This window comes from Sarcophilus harrisii, chromosome 3, assembly GCF_902635505.1.
Source record: "Sarcophilus harrisii chromosome 3, mSarHar1.11, whole genome shotgun sequence".
NCBI classification, from domain to species: domain Eukaryota; kingdom Metazoa; phylum Chordata; class Mammalia; order Dasyuromorphia; family Dasyuridae; genus Sarcophilus; species Sarcophilus harrisii.
The window spans coordinates 59,255,112-59,275,330 of record NC_045428.1 but is presented as its reverse complement, the minus strand read 5'-3'; the positions used below and the strand labels follow the sequence as shown (position 1 = coordinate 59,275,330).

The 20,219-nt window shown below is 36.5% G+C and overlaps 1 protein-coding gene across 1 annotated transcript in view; it reads left to right on the top strand.

Annotated features, from left to right (window-relative positions):
• Positions 1–318: 318 nt before the first annotated feature.
• Positions 319–20,219, top strand: part of SGPP2 (sphingosine-1-phosphate phosphatase 2) — a 124,429-nt gene continuing 104,528 nt past the window's right edge. Inside the window, exon 1 of the mRNA XM_023500814.2 lies at positions 319–802. Within this exon, the coding sequence (XP_023356582.1) occupies positions 608–802 (195 nt within the window). The 5' untranslated portion in view covers positions 319–607. The remainder of the gene's footprint in view (positions 803–20,219) is intronic.

The window sequence follows — 20,219 nt, the reverse complement described above, 5'->3', positions numbered from 1 at the left end:
AATCCTACCATTTAGATTCCTGCTAATATAAGGGGCAAAAGAGCAAACCAAAACTTGCCCTTGGGTAGGATCATAGAATTTAGATCTGGAAACCGGACTCTCCTTCGACATCACACCACCACAGAGTGCAAAGGGGATAACCATAACCAATTTGGACACAACTCTGCCGAGCTGCTGAGGTTGGGGGTAGTTAAGGAGCTCCTGGCTTAGACACCTGTCCACCAGCCAAAGTCTAGGATGCTGTAACCGTGTGGCGGATCTAGCGCCATTTTGTGGCTCTTTATTGGGCAGGGCCGGAGGCGGGGGCGTGGCTAGCATGCAGGACCAGGCCTGAGCCACCTGGTCCCAGAGCCTCCGTGCCTGCAAAGGTCCGGCGCTAGGACCCGCGCGGTCACACCTGTTGGCCTCTGATTAGTGGGGCGGGCGGGCCCCCAGTAGGTGTAAATGAGCTAACTAGCCACGGGCGGGGAGTGACTTTGTGCTTGGGCGTGTGGAGCGAACTGCTCCGGCAGGGCAGGGCAGGGCAGGGCAGGGCAGGACAGGGGAACGCCGCGCAGGGCTCCACTCTCCTTCCAGCTCCCCGTGCCGCGGGTACTCTGCGCAGACCATGGCGGAACTGCTGCAGAGCCTGAGTGATTCCCAATTGGTGGCGCGCTTCCAGCGCCGCTGCGGTCTCTACCCAGCGCCCCCGGAGACTCCCCACGAGCCCACGGAGGGCTCCGGGGCTCCGGCGCCGCAGCCGGCTTCCCGGCATACCCCGGCGGTCAACGGCAAGGGCGGCCGGAACGGCGCCTACCCGCAGGTAATGTCTCATCCAGGTGCGCCGAGAGAGAGGGAAGAGGGACTTGGGAGAGGAGACGGTGGGCACTCCCCATGTGGCCCCAGAGCGGCGGGCTAGGCTCTCAGGTGGCGGTTCTCAAGGCTTCCTCCTCTGCAGGGCCAGGCATGTGGAGCCTGCTGGTCAGCCATCCCCTCGGCTACTGCAGAAGCTTGAAATCACTCTGACCTGATCGGCAGGAAAGGAAAAGCCTCCTACGGCTCCAAACTCAGCATCTTGGCCTGGGAGTGTAATTAGCACCTTATTCTCTCTCTGCAGGGGGCCGGGGAGGGCGATCTTGGTGCGTTTGGTTTTTAAATGCAAAAAACGTTCCGGGTTCTCTTTACATCCTAGCACCAGCCCGGTTGACTTGCAGGGGAAGAAATTATGAGCAAATCATTCTTAGCATCATGGGATTTAGAGCTGAGAGAGATCTTCAAGATTAGCGTGATTGGATAGATTGGATTCTCATCTAACCTTTCCCCTAACCTTTTCCCCACTCATTTTACAGGTTATGAATCTGAGACCCGTTGGGCAGGTGATAGTTATACAGATGCACCTGTTAGGTCACCCATCTCTCCTGCATCCTTCACCAACAATAAATTTTAGTTGTTAATTGTGTCCTTCCTTTATAATGAAAACCTTTTGGGGAACCATCCCCAGGTCTGTTCAGGAGAGAAAGAAACTGCCTTTTTCAAGGCCTTAAGTTCATCGCTTTCACTGTCTAAAACAGACTGAAATCCAGTCTGACGTCCTTTTTCTTCACGGAGTTCTCATCAGCCAGCTTTGGAAAAGGCCTCTGTTAAGGGAAAATGTGCTCCTTTCCCTGCTGCTGACTGGGCTTCTAGTGGGTTACACAATTCATTGCGTTCATGCTTTGGTGGCCTTGATTAGGTAACACTGTTTTTTGCCTAGGCAATTCCTAGGAACACCGATTCTTAACTACAGTGCTTCCCTATAGAACTGATACATCTGGCAGCTAGCTGTCAGCCTGCCAGGGATACTGATGGGAATCCTTCTGCCTGGATGTGATTTACAATCCTGCCAGGGTTGGGTTGACAGCAGATGTCACCTGGGCACCTGCAATAACTGTGGTTACTCAGGGAGGATCATTTGGAACAGAGATGTCAATACAAGCTGCTGCTTTGTGCAGACTGCCGAGTTACTCTTCATGCAGCTTTGGGAGAAACAGATCATGTTTATAATACATATTTTGAGACCAGGAAAAAGTATGGGTGACTAGTTTTATGCTTTGATGTATATGGAATGAATTAAGAATTTTAGCTCCTTTTAGGGAAGTTTAGTACTCTTTTTCAGCATTGCTTGTGGTCCATTTGCTCCCCTTCCTTCTTTCCTCCCTTCCTCTTTCCTTTCCTTTCCCTTCCTTCTGTCCTTCTCTTCCTTCCCTCCCGAAATTGGGGTTGACTTGCCCAGGATCACAAAGCTAGTAAGTGTTAGAAGTTGAATTTGAAGTCAGGTCCTCCTGACTCCAGAGTTGGGTGCTCTATTTACTCTGTCATTTAATTACCTCATTTTCTCTTTTTTCTAGGAGCTTTTCCTGTAATGTTCCCCTTCTTCCCCCCCACTCTCCCCCCCCCTCCATCTACTCTCCCTGTTACATTTAGAGCTTCAGAGGTCTTGGGACAGGATTTTTATTTATTTTTTTTGACATTTTTTTCCCCTTCTTTCTTCAGCTTTTGACTTCAAAAAGAAAAGAAACAACACATTAAAATGCCTCTATATATTCTTAGGTGCATCCATACTTTGCTCCACCCTCGTAATGAACAATAAAATGTGTAACCTAGAAATCTAGAGCGATTTCTTTACATGCTTTACATACACAGTGTCCCAAGACATTCTGACCAAAGTCAGTTTTAAAGATTGGGACATCCCCTGTTATTTGATTTGAGAAGAACTTTTTGAGGCAGATACCATGATTTTTTTCATGGTTTTTCAAATGAAGAATTGAAATTTTGTAGATTACGTCCAGTCCCATGGCTTAAGTTTAGGTGGTGGAATTGGAATCTAGGATTCTTTGCATTTCATTGTGCAAATCTTCAAATAGTACTTTTACGATTTATAATGTACTCTGCATACACTATCTCAGGTGGAAAACAGGGCCATAAGAGAAGTGCTATGGGAATTATTATACCCATTTTATAAATGAAGATGACATTTAGAAAAGTTAGATGCCTTTTCCTCCCCTCCCGGCAAACTGCTCTCCCTCAGCCCCCATGGTCTCATAACCAATGTTCAGATGTAGAATTTATACCAATGTAGGTAGGAGATAGCTGGCTTATTATATTTCAAGTTAGGATTTTTTGGGCCAGGAAAAGATAGATTAAAAACCAATTGGAAGTAATCTAATGCTAAAGAATGAATGGGCAAACCACAAATCATAGAAACACTCAATAATTTCATCCAAGAGAATGACAATAATGAGACAATGTACCAAAACTTATGGGATACAGCCAAAGCAGCTCTTAGGGGAACTTTTATATTTCTAAATAGTCACATGAATAAAATAAAAAAAAAAAAAGAGAAGTAGGGATTGTTTAAAGGTACTTAAAAATACTTGTTGGTGGGAGTGGGTGGAATATGCATGTGACTGACCTCTGTTCTTGGGATTGTGATAGGGTTTGAAGCTTAGGGTGGATCACTTGAGCTCAGTTCTGAGCTACAACAGGTATAAAATCAAACCAGTTCCATTATAAGTTCCTGGAGTGGACACTCCCCTGGTGTCGAAGGAAGGATAAACCAGCCAAAGTTGGAAACAGCAGATCAAAGCTTCTGTACTAATCAGCCAGAGGAACCAGCATGAAAATGCCCATGAACTTCAGCTTTAGTGAAATGAGGAGACCTAGTCTCAAAACAAAAATACTTGTTGATTGATTGATAAGGCTAAGAGCATACCAGTATGCATGCAGGAGAGAATTGGTTTCATTTTATTTCTGATTCTAATTTCTAATATGTGATTTTAAGTCATTTAGCATTTCAGGATCTCATTTTCCACATCTTAATAATAAAGTTGAATTACAGCTTTAAGCTTTTAATATTAATATAATTTAAGTTATGGAACCAGTAGAGTATTGAAGAGAGCTAATATCTTCCCCTTACTCCATTTACCTCTACTTAGAGGAACACCTTTGTCTGAGGAAACCGAAAAGGCTACAAGGAAAGTTAGGTTCTTGACATTGTCAAGAGTGTGGCAAGAGGAAAATCTGTCCCACGAAAGCGTTGCATAAGAGTGGCAATTTTCTTCTGGAGGCTTGATCTAAGGCAGTAGCTCTCCCTATCTAGTCAAACATAGATTTTCATATTGCAACTTCAGCTTTTCTTCAGTACTCCCTTCTTATTCTGCAAAATCCCTCTCTAGCAGAGGAGTACCTTTCAGTGTCCCCCCTATTTGCAAATCTAGAGTTATTTGGATAGTATGTATGCCTAAGATTATCCTGTGCAAAGATATTGCCAATAAGTTGTTTGATTCCTGGACACACATTCCATTCTGTTTTGGCTGAATTTAAGTTGGTAAATTAAAAACTTATCATCATGAGTGACCTCTCTGACCATTACCAGTATCTTTTTACACTTTCTTTTATGATTTACAAAATAGCTTGGACTTAAAATTCAGTAGGTCATAACATTTACAAATTAAAACAAAAAGGTGGAATAGCTATGAAATCAAAAAGATTAAATGTTGTGTTTTATGTATTCTAGTGAAGGAAACTAAAGGGGGAGAGAACTTGAATTATGCAGTGTTTCTAATAGGACTCTTTATAAGTGTGGCAAGAAGAAAATCTGTCCCATGAAAGTGTTACATCAGAATGGCAATTTTCTTCTGGAAGCTTGATCTAAGGCAATAGCTCTCCCTATCTATCTTTGATTTTTATCACCTTTGCTTACTCACTAAACTAGCTTAAAGTTTGTAACTTGTGGGTTTTTCCATCATTAATCATTGCCTTAGATGTGGTCTCTCCAAATAAGAATTAATAAATACTTTTTTGTTGATGATCTGTTTAGACATTGTTTCTAATGACTTCTAAAGTTAAATTGGGGGGATCAGAAGTGGGGCAGTCTTAAAAAATTCAGGACTTAATAATATCCTTCCTAAGATGTCAAGGCAAATATGTTTTCCGATCTTCAAGATGCAACCCTTTGCTTTTAGACCAGTTTGAAGAGTGAAAAAATGACTGGACATTTTTCAAGGAGATCTGAATTCTAATCTCGTCTACCAGTCACTAGTTGTGAAACATTCACTAAGTCTTTGAATCTTAGATTCTTTATCTGTGAAAAAGGTTATATTAATAATTCTTAAAATGAGGCCTCTTTCAGGTTGTTGCTGCTGTTATTTTTAGAGATAACTCCATACTATGATTCTGTAAAATCTTGCCAATTTTGCTATTTACTCTTTTTAAAATGCATAACTTCAATATAAGTTCAGCATTTATTAAATACCCACGATCTACAAGGCACTGTGTGGTCCTTTGATTTCAAATGTACATACATAGTACATAGATGCCGTGTTTTCAAGGAACTTGCCATCTGTTTGGGGTGGAAAGAGAATAAATACAAATATAACTGTGATACATGAGGATGATAAGTGTTAAGGAGAGACTCACAAAGTGTTTTGAGAGGAAGATGACCATAAAATGATTGTTGGGTAGAAGGTTTCATGAAGGAAATTAATTCTGAGTTGGGCCTTGAAGGGAGGGACTTCCTGTGTAACCCTGGGCAAGCCACTTAATTCTGTTTCCTCAGTTTCCTCATCTGTAAAATGATTTGGAAAAGAAAATGGTGAACTACTCTAGTATCTTTGCCAAGAAAACCCCAATTGTGCTCATGTGGTGTGGAAGGAATCTACCATTTGTAGATTATGACAGGAATAGAGGAATAGAAATTGGAGACTGCTTATTCTATGAATATTCTATTCTTCTATTCATTTTGTGATCTATGACAGAGTGGAAGTGGGGACCATAGGAACCGATACATTTGAGGTGAATATCCCAATAAGAAAAATAAAAATACTAGATTTTTTTTCTAGAAACATGGTGGCGTGAAGGAAGTTTTTAGATCTCTATACAATTCTTCAAGTACATAAAATTATCTAGGATGCCCCAAATTTGAGTCATAGAAATAAGAAAAAAGGCTTGAATCAGCTTTGTAGATGATTTCAGCAAAAGCAGAGCTGCCACAGTTTCTTGTAGCTTGATAAATTTGCAAATACCCATGTCTTCTTTATCTTTGTCTTCAAATGCTACTACATTTTCAAGTGGAGAAAAATAGAAGGGGAATCCCTTTCAGGTGTTTTTTAGAATCTACAATGATTTTGGAGAGGGGTTGTTGCTTCAATTTCAGTCATGTCCAATTTCATGACCCATTTGGGGTTTTCTTGGCAAAGATATTGGAATAATTTGCCATTTCTTTCTCCAGTTCATTTTACAGATGAGGAAACTGAGCAAACAGGATTAAGTGGCTTGCTAAAGGTTACTTAGATAGTAAGTGTCTAAGACTGGATTTGAACTCATGAAGAGGCTTCTTGACTCTACCGTGTAACCTACCTGCACTTGGAGTAAAATGTATCTAATTCTGCATGTGGTGAGAAAGTATGATAAGAGAACCTTAATGTTGTTTACTCATTAAAGTCATATGGACTACACATTATTTATTTATTTTAAAAAATAAACCCTACCATTTATACAAAACCCAGTGATCAAGAAAGAAGATAGCTCACATATTTCCCACGTAATTGATCGCATTGATGAACTCACAAAGCCAAAAGAAAATGAGAAAAGCCCTCCTCGCACATTGAGGAGACCTCTTGTGATTGATGTCTTTGAAGGGAATGCCCACAGAGATGAATTCACCAGTCCATTGGGGTATTAGTGGGTTACCTCTTTACCTAATATACTAGGTCCTTAACAAATGTTTGCTGAATGAATAAGAAATAATATCAGCTGGAATAAACTATGGAACTCAGATACTTTTTTTAGTGGCAAGTACCATTGGTAGATCTAAAGCACAGAAAGAAAACAGAAGAATTAGAAAGAAAAGTGAATTGGAGAAAAGAGAAAGAAGTTAGGGTAAAAGGAGAGAGAAAAAGACACATACACATTAAATAAGGTTTATATGGGTATTGTGAGAACTAAAGAGGGTAACTAACAATTTTCTCCACCATCCTGGTTTCTTTCTTCTTGTGATCAAAAGTAAGGACAATAAATTAAGGTAGGAGTCTATTAGTAGAAAGCTTTAAATGATCAGTTTAAATTTAGTTCAGAAGGGAACTACTATAGTGGTTACCCCTTTGAGAAAAAGGAATGATTTGATTTTATTTTTTAAAATATTAAATGCCTAGCCTAAAGAAGAAGCCTAATTCCTGATTGCAGGATAAACAGATTTTGAATTGCTAGAGCTATCCAAAATTAGAGAAGTTAGCATCAGGAGGTAATTAGCTTTTGATCATTGGAAGTTTTATAGACTTCATTAGATATGGAGGTAGAAGAGGTTTTAGAGAAAGTGTGTTCTCTTTAAAATCAGAGGAACTGAATTTGAATACTGCTAATATGTATGACCTTAGGAAAAGTTTTTTTTAATCAAAATGCTTTATTTTAATGTCTATTGTTTTTATATCACTTTATATCTTCCAATTTATTTCATCCTCTTTCTTTTCCCAAGAGTTATCCCTTATAACAAAGAATAAAAAAGAGGAACTTTCAAAAAGTTCAGCAATTCTAACCTAAAGCGCCTAGTCAGTGTTTCATACCTCTGCAAAGAAGTGAGATGATGTGCCTTCTACACTTATTTTGGGACAGGATTATTCATTATAATTTCATATGACTAATTCAATTTCACTTATTTTGTTGTTGCTTTTCCTTCTATTTTCACCATTGTAGTAATTGTGTACTTCATTTTAAAAAATTTTGTTTACTTTATGTTGCGATCAGTTCGTATAAATCTTCCCAAACTTTTCTGTATTTATCATATTCATCATTTTGTGTGGTACAATAATAATCCATTATATTCATGTACCATAATTTGTTTAGCCATTTCTCAGTCACTGGGTACCTGCTTATTTTCTAGCATTTTACTATCACAAAAAGTGCTACTGTAAATATTTTGTCATATATGAAGTTGTTCTTTTTCTCACTGATATTCTTGGTATGTACACCTACCAGTGGGATTTCTTAATCAAAAGTATGAATGGTTTAGTTATTTTCTTTATCCAATTTTGAGGGACTTTCCAAATTGTTTGGACCAGTTTCTGGCTCCACCAATAGTACATTAATTTGCCCATCTTTTTACGACCCACCCTTTTTGTTGTTTGTCATCTTTGCTGTTTTTTGGGATATGATGTGACACTAGAGTGTTAATTTGATTTTGATTTCTCTTAATATTAGTAATTTCATTAATTCTTTAATATGGTTGGCAATAGCTTGCAATTCTTCCTTTGATTGTTGTGTTCCTTCAGTTGATTGTATATGTATTGAGGGTGATTTGGGGTATTTTGTTATTTTCACTGTTCACATTTGTTACATATATTTGATACAAAATATTTTTCCCAATTGACTTCTTGTGTTATCTTAGTTTCATTAATTTTGCTTATATAAAACCTTTTCAATATCATGTAATTAGAATTATCCATTTTTTCTTTTGTAATTTTCTTTGCCCCTTGTTCAGTAAAAAATTTACCACCTAGAGGATCAACTATGATGTTCTCTTGGGTCTTTTCAGCAATGAGGTGATTCATGCCACTTCCAACAGACTTGGTGTGGAGAGAGCTATTCACATCCGGAAAGAGGGAATGAATGTAAATCACAAAATAATATTTTCACCTTTGTTGTTTGCTTTTTTTCCCTCACTTTTTCCCCTTTTTGATCTGATTTTTATTGTGCAGCATGATAAATATAGAAATATGGTTAGAAGAATTGCACATGTTTTTAACCTATATTGGATTACTTGCTGTCTAGGAAAGGAAGCAGGGAGAAAGGAGAGAGAAAAATTTGGAATACAAAGTTTTGCGAGGATAAATGTTAAAAACTATCTTTGCATGTATTTTGAAAATAAAAATCTATTATTTAAAAAATTTACCACCGAGCCATAATAATAACTGATGTTGATATAGCTTTTAAAGATCAGTGCTATATAATCTCATTCTCTACCTGTAAAGTAGATGCTATTATTGTTGTTCACTTGTGTCCAACTTGTCATGATCCAATGGACCATATTGTTCATGGAGTTTTCTTGGCAAGATTACTGGAGTGACTTGCCATTTCCTTTTCTAGTAAATTAAAGTAAACAGATGTTAAATGGCTTGTTCGGAATCATACAGCTTGTAAGTGTTTGAGACTGGATTTAAACGCAGTTCTTCTGGACTCCAAGCCCAGCCCTCTATCCACTGAGCAATCCAGCTGCCTCAAGGTGTAATATCTGCCATAGGTATTATTCTCATGTTATTAATGAGAAAACTGAGCCTCAGGGTGGATAAGCAGTTTAATGTAGCTAATCAGTAACAGGTGAGATTCAGATGCCTTTAAGCTATATGCTAAACATATACAGAGATAGTGATTGATGATTGGAAGGGATGTTTCTAGTCATCCAACCTGCATTTGTTAGTATTAAAAACCATTGGTTTTTATACTGGGTCAGCAAGACAAAGTTCATCAACTTTCTTAAGATTTTGTTGTAAAGACAGGGTTGGTCATTGGCCTTATTGGGAAGGGATAGATGATGAAAAGTTAGAGGAACTAGGATTGTTCCTATGGAAAGGAGAAGCTCTAATTCCCATACAAAGTTTTTGCACTGGTTAACAGTAACTAGTTCTTTATCTCTTTTTTTTTTTTTTTTTTTTTTTTTAATTTTTATTTAATAGCCTTTTATTTACAGGATATATACATGGGTAACTTTACAGCATTAACAATTGCCAAACCTCTTGTTCCAATTTTTCACTTCTTACCTCCCCACCCCCTCCCCTAAGTGGCAGGATGACCAGTAGATGTTAAATATATTAAAATATAACTTAGATACACAATAAGTATACATGACCAAAACATTATTTTGCTGTACAAAATTAGTTCTTTATCTCTACTGAGTATTAAATTAGAGAAAATGGGCTCAAATTGAGTCATGAAGAATTTAGGTTAACCTTATGAAAGGCAGATTGAAAGAATATAGTATTTAGGGTCAGATGACCTGTGTTTGAATTTCCACTTACTACTAAAGTGACCTTGGGCAAATTCTTTAATGGAAGGGATGGGGAGAATTTGTTTCATCTTCCTTTTTAGTAAAATAAGGGAACTGTAGGAGGCCTTAAGATCTTTTCAAACTCCAAAATTCTATGATCTTCCTACCAATTCTTTTTTTTTTTTTCTTTTTTTGTGGGGCAATTGGAGTTAAATGACTTGCCCTGGATCACACAGTTAGTAACTATTAAATGTCTGAGGCAGGATTTGAATCCAGGTTCTCCTAACTCCAGGGCTAATGCTCTATCCATTGAGCCATCTAGCCATCCAGCCTATCAATTCTTTTTTTTTTTTTCTTTTTTTCTTTTTTTTTAGATTTTTTTCTTTTTTTCTTTAAATAACTTTTTATTTACAGAACCCATGCCAGGGTAATTTTTTATAACATTATCCCTTGCACTCACTTCTGTTCCGATTTTTTCCCTTCCTCCCTCCACCCCCTCCCCCAGATGGCAAGCAGTCCTATATATGTTAAATAGGTTACAGCATATCCTAGATACAATATATGTGTGCAGAACCGAACAGTTCTCTTGTTGCACAGGGAGAATTGGATTCAGAAGGTATAAATAACCTGGGAAGAAAAACAAAAATGCAAGCAGTTGACATTCATTTCCCAGTGTTCTTCTTTGGGTGTAGCTGCTTCTGTCCATCCTTGATCAACTGAAACTGAGTTAGATCTTCTCTTTGTCGAAGAAATCCACTTCCATCAGAATACATCCTCATACAGTATCATCGTTGAGGTATATAATGATCTCCTGGTTCTGCTCATTTCACTTAGCATCAGTTCATGTAAGTCTCTCCAAGCCTCTCTGTATTCATCCTGCTGGTCATTTCTTACAGAACAATGATATTCCATAACATTCACATACCACAATTTACTCAACCATTCTCCAATTGATGGGCATCCATGCATTTTCCAGCTTCTAGCCACTATAAACAGAGCCACCACATTTTGGCACATACAGGTCCCTTTCCCTTTATTATCTCTTTGGGGTATAAGCCTAGTAGAAACACTGCTGGATCAAAGGGTATGCACAGTTTGATAACTTTTTGAGCATAGTTCCAAATTACTCTCCAGAATCAACCTATCAATTCTTTTTTTTTTTTTTTTTTATTTAATAGCCTTTTATTTACAGGATATATGCATGGGTAACTTTACAGCATTAACAATTGCCAAACCTCTTGTTCCAATTTTTCACCTCTTACCCCCCCACCCCCTCCCCTAGATGGCAGGATGACCAGTAGATGTTAAATATATTAAAATATAAATTAGATACACAATAAGTATACATGACCAAAACGTTATTTTGCTGTACAAAAAGAATCAGACTCTGAAATATTGTACAATTAGCTTGTGAAGGAAATCAAAAATGCAGGTGTGCATAAATATAGGGCAACCTATCAATTCTTAAAGAAAAAAAAGACACCAGAATTTTATGAGAGATGTTTTGGAATATTTTGTCATATATAAAGTTATTATTTTTCTCATTGATATCCTTGGTATGTATACCTCCTAGTGGGATTTCTGAATCAAAAGTTATGAATGTTTTAGTTATTTTCTTTATCCAATTCTGAGGAACTTTTTTTTTTTTTTTTTGAAGAGGGTTTTTTCCCCTATCTTCTTCCTCTGCCTTTTGGAGACTAATGCTGCCTATCTTGCTCAGACTAGAACTGATTGAATGATCCTAATGCTTGGAAAGTTTGACCAGCTCCATTTCTGACATGGACTCTTTTGCCCCCGCTTAAGGAATCTGATTCACTACTTCTTCTCCTATTCCCCCTCCTCCTCCCTCCTCCCCTCTCCTTCTCTTCTTCCCTCTGTTCCTCCTCTTCTTTCTCCTCCTCCTCCTCCCCTTCCTCACTGTCTCAATACTGGACTTGGACAGCCAATTGCCATTGGCCTTAATGCATCATAAAAAACTGGCAATCCAGTACCTGAGTGATGCTTCCTCCTTATCATTCTCCAGAAGCAGGATTTCAGACCTGCACCACTATACTGTGCAAGAAGGGAATCTTTAAAAATGATATTTTCATATATATATATATATATATATATATACACACACACACACACACACACACACACACACATACACACACACACACACAAACCACAAAAAGAAATGGATAAGATGAACTCTCCAAGTCTTTTCTCACCATCATGATTCTTTCTCCTTTTCTAAAAAATAACTTAGAGATATTATTTTAGATTGGGGCTTATTAGCCTAGAGTAGAAAGATATGCCCCTCCCCAGAGGTTCACATCTTTTAAAAGTAGGTTCCTGTACTTTTCTAACCTTAAGGGTTCTAACTGTAGATTGCAGGGGACTATTAAATTTGAAACTTATAACATTTTGGTAACTGCTTTTCAGTATAAATGGTTTCCTTTGTAATCCTAAATAAATAAATAAATCATGCATTTAAAACATGACTTTAAGGAAAACATAAACTTTACCAGACTATCAAATGGATCCATAACACAAAACTCCTTTTATAAAGAGATTAAAATCAATCAATTAATGTTCAATTGATCATCATTGAATTTTTTCACTACCTATTCAGAGTTTCAAGATTCTATATGAGGCTAATTAAAGTTATATATATATATATATATATATATATATATATATATATCAGATCAGCTTTTGGAAAATTATCTCTTTTATTTTAATTAATTGAGATATTTAAGCTTTATCTTATCAAGTAGAGATCTAAGAAGCACCTCAAGTTGCTGAATTGTAAGAAAATATACTTGTAAACATTAAATATTTATATTTTTCCAGGCTCTATATGACCTTGTAGAGAGAGTATGTTAATTACTCTTGGTGGAAAGTTATACTAGATACCTGGCTAAATATCTATAGGGTTACTAATATATTTTTGTTTCTTCTTTTTATTCACTCCCTCTCAACTGTGTACACCTCCTAATCTCCCCCTAATCAGTGAAAATAGAATTGTCATTTTGTCTTGCTTTGAAGCTGAAATAAACTGTCTCACAGAAGACTTTTGTCCCTTTCTGATGCCTTATCTCAGCATAGTTTTGCCCCTGGGCTCTTAAGGTTGTTCAATCATTTTCAGTCATCATTTTTGTCAATCATTTTGTGACTTGACAAAGATACTGGAGTGGTTTGCTATTTCCTTCTTCAGTTCATTTTACAAATGAGGAGACTGAGGCAAACAGGGTTAAGTAACTTGCCCGGCATCATACAGCTAGTAAGTGGCTGAGGCGGGATTTGAACTCGGGAAAATGAGTCTCCCTAATTCCAGACTGGTACTCTATCCACTATGGGGCTGTCTACTGGTGGTAGAGTGTAATCTTGTACAAGTCCATTAAATTCCAAAGGTTCACGTATGTACCAGACAATGAGCTATGTCCATAATCCATAAAGTATGGGTATTCATTAGAATTTAGGAGATAGCTGAATATTTTCAAATGGGTAATTCACGTGAACTGTGGGGTCTAGGGTTATAGGATGAAGGCTTGAGTATGTACTAGTGAAGTGGGACATAAGCATATGCAATCACTAATTTCTAGAAGGATTTGGAGATTAAAAACGTGAATGTGAGCTCTCAGGCCTTCATTCAGCTCTTGTTTGAATTCAGGAAACTAAAATAGGATTTTGATTTGAGAGGCAGAATGATACAGTGGATAAAGCCCCAGACTTGGAATAAGAAAAGAAGGAAGGAATAAAAAAAGTCTTTTTTTTTGGCTCCTTGCACCTTTCAAGTCTTCTGTCTGCCAACTCTGGACATTCTCCCTGGCTGTTTCTCATGCCTGGAATTCTTTTTTCTCATCTCTGCCTTCTTATTTTCTTCTAGTCACTTTCTGCAAGAAGTCTTTCCTGATACCTCCCCTAATCCTCATTCCATGCTAGTGCCTTCTCTCTGAAATAATCTCATTGTTGTTTGTATGTACCTCTTGTATTAGCCTTTCATCTCCATGAAATCATGAAATCTTTCTTTCTTGTCTTTGTATTCCCAGCATTTAAGAATGAATGTCTGGCACATATTTAAATGACTAAATAGCTGTTGACTTGACTTGAAAAAAAAACATTATTTATTATGCTCTTATTCTGTACCAAACACTGTGCTAAGTGTTAGATATACAAATACAGTCCTTGTCCCCAAGGACCTTATGTTTTTATGGGGGAGAGAACAAACATAGGAAGATCAAGGTTCATATTCTGCCTCTGAGACCTCTTAACTTTGGGAGTCTGAATAAATCACTGCTCAGTGACTCAGTTTCCTTATTTGTAAAATGAGAATAAAGGAAAGAAATGAGGTTTCTTTCATGCTTTTTAAAGCACGTCTAAAAAGCATTGAAGAAGTTCAGAAAGAAACAAACAGGACAGCTTCAAAAGTAATATGTTGAAGTTATTATACATTATATATATATAATACACATACATATATACATGTTTGTAAAATAAGCTTTATGTAATAGAGATTTGTAGTTTCACATATAATCCTCTTTTTTATTCTATTTTTTGGAAATGTTCGAGGGGGGTTATAAATTCAGAATAAAAATAAATTAAAATGAAATAAAGGAATTGAATTGAATAGTCCTGAAGCTCCCTTTCTCCTTTAGATCTAGGAACCTATGGTTCATGATTACTGATATTTTTATTTTTTTCTCTCAGATGGAACATTGAGAGTTTAGTTATCACTAAAAGTATTAGTGAACATACACACCCACTGTGTACATTGTTTTGTTTTCATTTCTGACCTATTTATGATGATCTTTACATATTAGGTTGTCCTGCTAACTTAATAGGTATGCTTTTGGAAGTTATGAACCTGTACAGAATTTACTCACTTGGCTGTTTATTTCATTAGGTATTTGTTTCATTATTAAGATTTTAAAAAGGGATTCATTCTTTGCTAGAGCAAGGAAATTAGTATCTCTATTAAAATGACCTATGTGACGTGTATTGTTCCCAAATAAATGACTAAGCTCTTTGTTAACATAAAGCACTATCTTATTGATTTCTTCTCATGCAGTAATTTTTAAAAATTGAACATTGTGAAGTTACATATTTGCATATTTTAAAAAAATAAAGTTAACTCCCCCCCCCCCCCAAAGAGTAAACCTATGGTTAGTAAAGACAAATTTGGCAGAATTTTATCTGCCTTTGGAAATTAAATTTGAGATATAGTGGATTGCATTTCTCTGCGTTTAGCTCTAAAAAAAATCACTTTCAATTCTGTGGCAGTATTCATTAATTATTAAATCATTTGTGCAACTGATAAGACTTATTTCTTGAACATAAGCATTCTTGCCTTATAACCAACTTGATCTTTTTGTTGGAAGGAAAAAAAACCCCAGATCAAATGCAAGCATCAAAGTTATGGTGCTACTAGTACCTTTCCTATCAAATGCTATTGTACTGTCCTCCGTAATCCTTCCCGTTCTAATTATTTAATGAGTTTCTTCTAATTACTATGTTAAGATTTTGTTTGTATTATTTGTTTGTATTATTTCAGTGTGATCAATTTGTGTCATTTCTCACTCCCAATTGTCTCTTCCCCATTTGCTCCAAGAACTGTGTGGATTGATCAGGAAAGCAATAAAAAACCTAGTCTAGGTTTTTTGTGATTGGGATAGTCTGTGTTTAATGGATGGTAGAAAGTTTTCTCCTATTTATTTATTTTTGCAGTTCAAAAAGGATCACTTTCAATTAGACTTGTAGGGTTCAATTATTATGTGTGTGTGTATGTATGTTTTTACTTTTATAGGAGAAATTCTTCTACAAAGTTGTTTTGACTTTTTCTTCCCCACTTTGATTTTTGAGCATTTTTGAATATATTTGAATGTGTTTGAATAAAAAAACAAGGGGCTTTTGTTTTGAAAAGCAATCAGAAACTATTCCCCATAAAACTATTAAACTGTACATATTTTCTGATCACACAATACTTCTACAGGTCTATGCCCCTAAGAGATTAAAGAAAGAGGAGAGAGACCCATATCCACAAAAATAATTATAGTAGCTTTTTTGTGTGTGCAGTGGCAAAGAGTTGGAAATCAAGGGGATACTTATCAATTAGGGAATAACTGAACAAGTCATGGAATATGAGTGAAATGGAATACCATTGCTGTAAGATTTGATCAAGGGATGATTTTGGAGAAATCTGTTACTGGGAAAATCATTAACTTAAAAGACATTCCATTCTGAGTTTATATAGCTCTAATGTTGAGGAAATTCTTCCTTATATTATGTTATGTAACTATATTCCTTATATTGTTTCAAAATTTTCTCCTCTATATTCATATCCAGTGATTTGAATTCTGTCCTCCATGGTGAGATACAGTAAATCTGATCTATATTTCATTGTATCATTCATTTTGAGCATGATATGGACTTAAAAATCATCTAATCCAACCCACTCATTTTACTGTTGAAGAAATTGAGTTCCAGAGAAATGAAATAATTGAGCCAAAGTTACAAAGTTAGATTCTAAACAATCAAGCTGGATTTTAGGCTCTCTTCTTCCAGACTGAGTGTTTTTTGCAGTAGGCTATGGTTGCCTTACTTTTCTGAGATCATTAAAATACGCAAAGTGCTTTTGTTTTTAGGGCAAACATTATTACTTCTTGTAACTATTCCAAATAGAACATGATTTCTAAACTCTTTACTCTCCTATTTTTCCTGTCTAGACATGCTCTGGTTTCTCAATATTCCTCCTAAAATATGGTGCCCAGAACTGGATACAGCACCGCAGATGGAATATATCCATCAGAGATCAGACCCTTGTTATTTGATATTAATGCAGCAAAAGATTGCATCCCTTTTCAGGCAGTCCCATCTTCCTATTGGCTCACGTAGAGTTTGTTTAGTTGACTAAAACAACTATGTCCTTATACATGAACGGATTCTAAATTCAGTACAAGGTAAATTCTTTGAGGACAGGGAGTAACTCATTTATGTCTTTGTAACCTTGAACCTAGTACAGTGACTGGCACAGAAGAAGCTCTTGTTAGTTCATTGATCCAGTAGTTGATAAGTAATATGTCTCATGTTCTAATTGTCATGTAGTTTCTCACTTTATATGTAGTTCATGTATCCATTTTGACCTCATCTTGGTAAATGACATAAGATATTGGTATATGCCCAATTTCTGCCTTATTGCTTTCCAGTTTTCCCAACAATTTTTAACAAATAATGAATTCTTATCCCCAAATCATAAAGCTTTATACTTGTCATTATTAATCCAGTAGTTATTGAGGTTAATTTTGTTAAACATAAATGTAACATTTTGCCCTTCTGAACTTAATAAAAATTATTTTTTTTTTTTGCCCTATTAAATTTCAACTTCTTAAGATTTTATCCATTGTCTAAATGTTTTGAGATTTTGGGATCTTGATTCTGTCAACCAATATGTAAGCTATCCTATTATCTTTGTCTTTTCCTAAATTTGATAAAGAGGCTATCTATGCTTTCAAGTAAGTCATTGATTAAAAGAATTAGGCTTGACTGAGAATAGACCTATGTAACCTAAAACTAGAGAATCGACCCTTTGTGTTGGCTGTCACTCAGCCAGCTATAAGATAGCTGTCCCTACTGTACCACTCTTGGGTGTTGCTGTAGATACAGAATTGACTAACCAACTCTAGATTCTTTGTATTCCTTTCTCCTAGCTCAATTGAGATAAGCTGAATTATTATCAGATCTTGCATATCTTCTTGGGTATTAAAGAAAGAATAGTTCATTTCCGGGTATGATCCTTTTCTCTAGCCATTATCTACTACCATTTCCTCCCTGCCTTAACTTATCTCTGGTTATGTGATCAATTATACACTGTTATAACAGCTTGGGTTTTTTGTCTGTTTGTTTGTAGCCAAAGGGTAATTTTGTGGCCATTAGGTCCATATGGTTCCCTCCTCTGCTATTTTCTAGTATTTATATTATATGGAGAGTTAATAATAATTAAAAAAAATAGACAGAGTTCGGGGCGGGGGGGGGGGGGGGGGAGGGGAGGAAGAAGCAGGGAGGGGGGGAGGGATCGAGCAGATGGAGTTAAGTGACTTACCCAGAGTCATACAGCTAATGAGTGTTAAGTGAGGCCAGATTTGAAGTCCTGTCCTCCTGACTCCAGGGTTGGTGCTCTATCTACTGTATCATCTAGCTGCCCTGGTAAATGCTTAATATTCAAAGAGATCTGGATTTCTGCCTTCCTTTAATATTTTATTTATCTCCAATTAACCCTTGACCTTGCTACATCTGAGACAACAGGAAACATTAAAGTATCTGTTACTGGACAAACATAGTATTGAGAGGTTTGGGGAAAAAGCAGACCTTTGCAAAGACATGCCCTTTCCTTTCAGTCACAGTCAGATAGTCATCTGAGAAGTGGGATAGTTTTAGTGAGTAGAACTCTCAGCAGGAAAGACCTGACCATGGATTTAACAGAGAATTATTCCTGCTCTTCAAGAAATGTTCACTGTAAGGACTTCACAAGGAGAAAAAAGACCTTTTATTTAGATCTACTTAATATATTTGCCATACACAATAAGTCATGACTACCAAACTGATTCAAAGGTTTTACAGTAATTGATAAAGATAATATGAATACATTTTTTCTTTGCAGAGATTCTCTTCATGCATATTTATTTTATTCTTGCGATTGAACTAGAATTTATATCCCTGGGAATCTATCTGGTTTCTTAGCAAGCACTTTAGAATATTTCCCGCTTCCGAGTCTCTCAAGGAAGTTCTGGTTGTTTTCAGGTTATGTCAGGGGTCCTGATGATATTAGTACTCTTCAAAAATGAAGGACGAGCAACAATGTTTTGCTGGACCTGGGAGAAGTAAGTTTGGTGGGTGACCGACTGTTCTGTGATTTTTATAAGTATGTGAGGGAGATATGGAGAAGGTTAGCTTCCCCTGGCTTAAGCAAATAGACTCAGTTGTTGACCAGAACAATTCTCAATTTGTTGTGTTGTTGTTAAATAAACTACAGGTAGAAACTAGCAAGGTGATACAGATAAGACACTTAAATCCCACTGAATATCAGTATCATCTGTAAAATAGAGATTATATTGTGCTGGCCATCTCACAGGGTTGTTGTAGGCAGCCAAGTAAGTGCTACAGTGCAGTGTTGAACTAAGAGGGAGGAAACTTAAGTTCATATCCTGCCTCATGTACTCAATAACTAACTGACCTTGGGCAAACAACTTAAACTCTCTAAATATCACTTTCTTAATTTTAAAAAAAGGAGATAATAATACCAATTTCTTCATGAGTATGTTATGAGTATTAAATGACATTTTTTTAAGTAAAGTAAGCCTTTTACCCCATAAAGTACCTAGAAATGTGAGTTGTTATGGTTACAAGCCACTACAGACAAGAAATAGGAAATGATGGTGACCAACTTCTTAATTGGTAGTCTAAATCTTAGGCAAAAATGGCAATGATTATTTAAAAATCCTTGATTTTAGGATTTTGGTTTTTCAGTAACAAATCTATAATTTGTTGAAGAGTCTGAGAAACAAATCTCATTCAGTAAGAAACTGCCTGAAAATATGTTTTTCTTTACTTTAAGAACAAAAATTTTGAGCTGGATGAGATTCTAAAAGTGATCTATCACTATTTCATTTTACTTGTGAAGAAACTGGAAATAGGCAGTGGTTTGCCCATGGCCATACAGGTAGAGAGACTTAGATGTAGATTAGGGCTCTAGCATGTTTTCATCTGAAACCATTTTCTTCTTTTTATTGAAAATCTTTGCCTTTTTCTGTGTCTTACCAAGATCCTTGTATGCTCACCTTCCTCTACACAAATTGGTTATAGGGCTTATTAGGAGAATTCCAGGGTATCTGGTTGAGAAGCATCCCTTTCAACCTCCCTTGTGCTGATCTTCTATTTGAATCTCAGACTACTTTGATATTGAGCTATATGAACTTTCAGAAATAATTTTACATGACTATAAAATATGTTGCCTATTAAAAGATATTGCTTATAAACCAGTTTTTACAATATATTGTGCCTAATAAGTCTTTTTTTACAGATGGTATTTATATACCACCCCCATAATTATACATATCTAAAGTGTTTTCTAGACCTTAAGTCACTATATAAATGCTTATTCTTATTATGGCATTTTGAAGGGCTTTCTTTTTATTGAGGCATCTCCAACTCTTGATCCCATTTGGAGTTTTCTTGGCAAAGATAC